Source organism: Anguilla anguilla, chromosome 7, assembly GCF_013347855.1.
Source record: "Anguilla anguilla isolate fAngAng1 chromosome 7, fAngAng1.pri, whole genome shotgun sequence".
Taxonomy (NCBI): Eukaryota; Metazoa; Chordata; class Actinopteri; order Anguilliformes; family Anguillidae; genus Anguilla; species Anguilla anguilla.
The window spans coordinates 46,707,725-46,714,240 of record NC_049207.1 but is presented as its reverse complement, the minus strand read 5'-3'; the positions used below and the strand labels follow the sequence as shown (position 1 = coordinate 46,714,240).

The window sequence follows — 6,516 nt, the reverse complement described above, 5'->3', positions numbered from 1 at the left end:
GGGAAAATTAGACGGTGCTTCCCTGTGCGCTTAGAAGGTGATAAAGACAGGACAGCTCCCAGTTGTAGTCACAGGTAAAGGTTTGAACGGGTTTTGGAGAGGTTATTCACCTTAAACGCATCTAGGGACAGTGTGACATTTAAGAGTAGATGTATTTGTATCTTCAATATTTCAAAATACATTAATAAATTCTGAGTAAGTGTGAAAGGCGATGACACATTTGACTTGTTTGTGAGTTTGCCTGGCAAGCTTGTTGGATTTCATTTGATACAGCCGACTATTATTACTGAGAGCGTGTTTCTCAGAAGCAGCTCACGCGTTGGCTGCAATATCCAGACCAGGATATGCTGTTTTCCTTTTAAACAAATATGTAGAAATAGGACGGCCTTTTTAAATATTAACCAATGGGTCTGAAATAACAGTAATGTAGCATTCTCCTGCGCAAACCAAAACCGAGGCGTAGCTAGACCGGAGGCAATCTCTGTACTAATGCTTCCATCTAGTGGTGGTTCGGTGCTAAAGCAGTAGTTGAAGGTCCGCAGTCACATTGGCGTGTATACAGGAATAAAATTACAGTAGGTGATTTTTGCCTTTCACTTCATGCGGAAATTTAAATGTGTGCATTTCATTTTTACCTTTCAGGTATTATTTAAACTTGCTTTTCACTTTAATATGACTTTATCCATATATATGTATGAGCAAACAGCTCACATTTTTAAATCTGTGTACTGCACATGTTAGCCTATGTCTGGAGTAACAGCACAACAGATAGGAGCTTTAGTACAATGTTCTAGAACACATTCATGTGTTCCTTTTAGTTAGTTAGTTTGCTTTTTTTGCTTTCAACTCAAAATAGGGCAGGTGGGATAATTCCGTTCATTTCGTACGTGTAATCGTGAGTTCTGAAGTAATTGAAATGGACGAAATATAAGAATGCACTCGAAGGACTGGAAGAATGCAAAACGCAGCACTTGTTTGAATTCAGCACAATGTTCCCAAAGCTCTTAGACTGAAAAGTTGTTGAAAGATCCACCTCTAGCAGGCCAAGTTTCTCTCGAGCCAGGCAGCTTGGCAGAACTTTGTCTCAGCTCAAATCCGCTCCCTTATCCGGGAGTCCGATGGCGATGCGTTTTGTAAGCCTTTTTAGCTGACCTCTGACAGCAGTTGAGCTATTTAGCTACCGGGGCTGGAGCCGCTGGGTATTGGTGACGAAGCAGCTGACGATATTAAATCTAAATACGGTAGTGTGACGATCTAGCGTTAGACGCCACTGAGAGAGGAAACATAGTGAAATATGATAATTGCTGGATGCTCAGAAATGCATTTCCTTTGCATGTATAGATCACAATAATGCAGATAATATTAATAGGCCTAGTAAAAACGTATTCATAAAAACTATACGTTTTATCCACAGGTATTATCAGTTCCGATCACAACGAGTATATGTTTTAGTACAATATGGGTGACGTTTCGGAAACTTCAATAAATTTGCCAATAAATAGAATTTGGGGAGAAGTGTCAGCCCTGATTGGCTGATTGGCGGTGGCCTACGTACTGGGAAATACAGAAATGGTTTCCAACTTCTGTCTGAATTATTAGAGTAAGCCTGGATCACAACTGGCTTTGTTGCTCATAACAGAACGCCAGCGCTCAGAACGGAAAAACCTTGGGCTGGGTCAGGCGAAACTACTCTGTACTCCACTCACCTGTTTGATCTCGGCGTCATTTTTCAGCTTTTAGATGTCTGCCATTTGCAGCTCTGTAAAAACCACAGGTCGACCCTCAGATGCGATTCTCGAGACTGGGGGGAGGGGACTTCAAATGTAACCCATTAAAAACGAAAATAATTTCCTGAATTGTAAAAAGACTATGCATATTCTCCAAGCAGAAACAACGGTATTGTGCCCATTGCATGTGGAGTGATACGGTCTTATTTGTTATCTCATTCCCACCTTCATGTAAATTCATAAATGTAAGAAGCAAAAATTATTTTGCATATTCTAATCCACATATCTTAAATGTCGCATGAAATAAGTTTAATTGTTTATATTTTTATTATGATATTGTACTATACAATAAACTGAGAAAGTCTTGCACATCGAACCGCTGTCTTTTTTTCGGTGTCTTGCAGTTCAGCGGTTACAGGACGCAATGGGCACAAATGCGAAAAGAGATGAGGGGCGTGAATGATTGAAATGTCTGGAGCACGTAGGCGTTCAGTTCTGCTCTTCAAACAACGTAGTCACCTGTAACGTAGCTACCTGTACTAGGCTGCGCCTTAATTAACTTTCCGTGGCTTGGCAGAGGACGTTTATTACGGAAGATCTCTCAAAGGCTATCATAAAAAGATTATAAGGCATCAGAAATGTTTATTTTAATGCACTTCACGTGATTTGTGAGTCGCTTTTGCGCGTGTTTGGATTGTTTTTTCCCTCGCGCAATGACTTTGGCACGGGGTTTGCTCGTAATCCTGAGTTTAGTTTCCAACTCTGAGGCAAAATGCTCTCCCACCTCATTTTATAAAAACTGCTGGATTCGTCGTTTCCCCGGGATATTTATCGATATCGACGAGTCTCAACGAAGGGGCGCCCAGCTCCTGAAATTCTACCAGGAGGACTCGGCGCTGAAGTGCAGCCGCACCTGTTGCATTACACGAAACTGTAAGTTTACTGCATAACTATCAGGATTTTACGCAATTGACGTCCGAAAAGATCTCAATAGTACCAAAGATGTCTACCAAACGTCCTTAACAATCCCCTGGTGCAGTCAAATTCCTATATAAAATACGAAGATTTTCGCATCTGTAGTTAAAATGTGATTTTTTGGTGTTGTTTTTTTTCTATATAAATCCAATGTTAAACTATGATTTTAATGGAACTTTAGAATATTTTACTTATGTGCTGTGTGAAATAAAACATTGTTGGGGGTCGGGGGGAGTAGTTAACACCCAGCTTGGCCTTAACCAACACCGGACAATATCGTACCAGTTTAAACCATACCCGGCTGCATAACAACGCCGTTGCTTGTCATTTTAATGTGGCTTCCCGTTGAGACCCAAAGGTCGGGGGAAAGTGAGAAGTGCGCGTCTCTCCCACAGTTTCCTGTAACCTGGCCGTGTTCCACTATGACACCGTCCAGGAGAGCGTCAACTGCTTTCATCTGCGCTGCCCCGAGTTGGACAGCTGCGTCCTGAGGCGCAGAAACAACGTTGTCCTCTACAATGTGACCAAAGGTGAGTGTCAGCCCTCCATTGGCCATCGATTATGAGAGCTTAACAATACATAATGACAAGAACAGGTCATTTAGCCAATACTGGCACACCAAACAGCCTTTTATTCTGTTTGGAAATTAAGGCAACATGTCGCCTGATTACCTCTCTTGGTTGTACTTCAGGTGCATTTACTTTTTACTTGTGTAGGCTACATCAGGTCTGATACAGTGTTCGAATTACGGGCGGAATTTGGGGTGTCTGACCCCCCTAATTAAGTCTTGGACCCTCCCAAAAGAGGTAAAAACAACAGGTCGGGGGTGTCGAAACATTTATATATCCTTCTTACCTGTAATCGTAAATATTACAATATATTTCCCACCAGTGGTGAATTCGAACACTGGTCTGATAGTAGTGTTCATTTGCTGACATAGTGTATGTTTCACATGTGTCTACCTCTCACGTGGATTAAGCCCTAGTGAGTGTTTTTTTGGGGGGGATTCAGACTGGATCTTGCCCAATTTTCCTTTCTCCTGGTTTTCTGTGAAGAGTCTTTGTGACAGTGTCTTTGTAAAAAAGTTCAGTACAAATATAATCAAAGTAAACTGTGTTTCAGGTGTGGACCCCGACCTGCTGGTGTTTGGGAAGTACTTCACCTCCAGTGTGCGGGTTTGGCCCCACCTCTCCTCCAGACTCAACGCATCTGAGCCCCTGGCCTCTGACAAGCGCAATTTCAACCGCCCCCTTGTCATAGCAACAACCCCCCCAACCACAACCGCCGCACAGCCACCCACCACAGCCACCACAGGGGCAACTACCACAGTGTCACTAACCACGGGAACAACTACTACAAGGACAACTACCATAGGGGTACCTATGCCTGAGTTTGCTACCACAGGGGCAACTACTACAGCGATAACTACCCCAGCACCACTAGCCATAGGGATAACTACCCCACGGGCAACTACCACAGAACCACAGTCCACAGAGGTAACTACTACAGCACTGCTGGTCAAAGAGAAAACTACCCCAGCAGTAACTACTCCTGAGGCAACTACCCCTGGCACAAATACTCTCGAAACAATTATCCCTGGGGCAACAACTCATGGGGCAACTACACTAAGAGTAACTACTATTGTGGTATTTACCACAGTGGCAGTTACCACAACCTCACTAACCCCCAGGGCCTCCACTCGATCATCCCCAGTCCCAGGCACACCCACCCAAAGCTCCAGCCACCAGGTGAGCAATTCTCCCTCCATCCTGTTTTCCCCTACACCACTCACTTCCCCCAGCACACCAACCTCCTCCACCCACACCCCCAGCACACCCACACCCGCCTCCCCCACCCACACCCCCAGCACATCCAGTACTTCCACCCACACCCCCAGCACACCTGCACCCACCTCCCCCACTCACATCCCCAGCACACCCACTCACACCTCCCCCACTCACACCCCCAGCACACCCACACCCACCTCCTACACCCCCAGCACAATCTCCTCCCCCACCTACACCCGCAGCACACCCACATCCTTCACCCACGCCCCCAGCAAACATATCTCCCACACCACCAGCACACCCACACCCACCTCCCCCACCTACACCCCCAGCACACCCACCTCCTCCACCCACACCGCCAGCACACCCACCTCCCCCACTCACACCCCCAACACACCAACCTCCTCCACCCACACCCCCAGCACACCCACATCCTTCACCCACACCCCCAGCACACCCACACCCACCTACACCTCCAGCACACCCACCTCTTCCACTCACACCCCCAGCACACCCACCTTCCCCACCCACACCCCCAGCGCAGCAAAACCCACCTCCTCCACCCACACCCCCAGCACACCCACACCCACCTCCTCCACCCACACCCCCAGCACACCCACCTCCTCCACCCGCACCCCCAGCACACCCACATCGTTCACCCACGTCCCCAGAAAACCTACCTCCCACACCACCAGCACACCCACACCCACCTCCCCCACCTACACCCCCAGCACACCCACCTCCTCCACCCACACCCCCAGCGCAGCAACACCCACCTCCTCCACCCACACCCCCAGCACACCCACACCCACCTCCCCCACCCACACCCCCAGCACAACCACGTCCTCCACCCGCACCCCCAGCACACCAACCTCCCCCACCCACACCTCCAGCACACCCACCGCCTCCACCTACATCCCCAGTACACCCAACTCCTCCACCCACATCCCCAGCACACCCACCTCCCCCACAAACACCCCCAACACACTCACACCCTCCTCTCCTACCCACACCCCCAGCACACCCAACACTCCGACCTACGCTGCTTCCTCCACCAAGACCTCCACCGATCCATCTCTCTCCTCCTCCACCACCCTGCCGGTCACCCCATACTCCACTATCGCCATTCCCGCCAACCTCGATGGAGGGAAAAACTCCCAGAATGACACCAAAGGCTACGTCAGCCGTAACCTCACCACGGTGGACGGGGCGGGGCTAGGGGAGGGAGAGAGGGTGGGGCTGGGTTCAGGGACCGAGGCCGGGGAAGACCAGAGTCCCGCCCACAACCTGACACCAGTCTGGCACCTGGCGGCCAACACCCTGCTGGTTCCTGTGATCGCGTGTGTCGCCGCCCTGCTGGCCTGCTGCTGCACTGTCCTGATGGCGGTCGGTATGCGCTGCAGGAGGAAAGGCCGCTACAGGGCCTCCCGACGGAACGGCAGGGGCTCCATGCGCCTCATCAAGTACGTCATCGTCAGGGAGAGCCTGTGAGCCAATCATGTGACTTCACCTGAACTCTGACCTTTGCCACAATCTTCTGCTTGATGTGTCTACTAAGGACTTCATGTGGAGGTGTAAGTATATTCACTTCTGTGGCAAATTTCTCAAATAAGAGTTCCTCTGTGAAAAGCGGGAAGATGTTATGGAGGATTTACAGAAGATCTTGGGTCAGGTGGGGAAATTCTCCTGAAGTTGCTGACAGTTTAATTTATATTCCCAGGATTTTGACTTGTTTTAATGATCATTGACTGGTCATTCATATCAATACCTTAAGACAAAAACAGACACCATGGCAGCAACCTGAGCTGCCAATAATGACAGTCTGTGTCATTAATCAAAATGGGGTTCTGGCGGGAAGGTGGGATGTGTTACCCTGCCGAGGACAAAACTTTGCCTGGAATCTTTTTTGGGTCTGTTGTTGGAATATGTTCAATCCCTGCATGTGCAAACATTCCTGATTAAACATGTTGAGTCAGTCTGAAAATGGTGTGAAAATGTCCCTGGAAGTATTCTGTTAGACTGTGTTG

The 6,516-nt window shown here is 48.3% G+C and overlaps 1 protein-coding gene across 1 annotated transcript; it reads left to right on the top strand.

The window, feature by feature from the left end:
* The first annotated feature begins 2,292 nt into the window (after window positions 1-2,292).
* On the top strand, window positions 2,293-6,516 carry LOC118232569 (mucin-2-like). Its single transcript, XM_035427633.1, has 5 exons — window positions 2,293-2,660; window positions 3,098-3,232; window positions 3,825-4,532; window positions 5,131-5,152; window positions 5,323-6,516. The coding sequence occupies exons 1-5, from the start codon at window positions 2,441-2,443 to the stop codon at window positions 5,978-5,980; spliced, it is 1,743 nt and encodes a 580-aa protein (XP_035283524.1). The 5' UTR covers window positions 2,293-2,440; the 3' UTR covers window positions 5,981-6,516.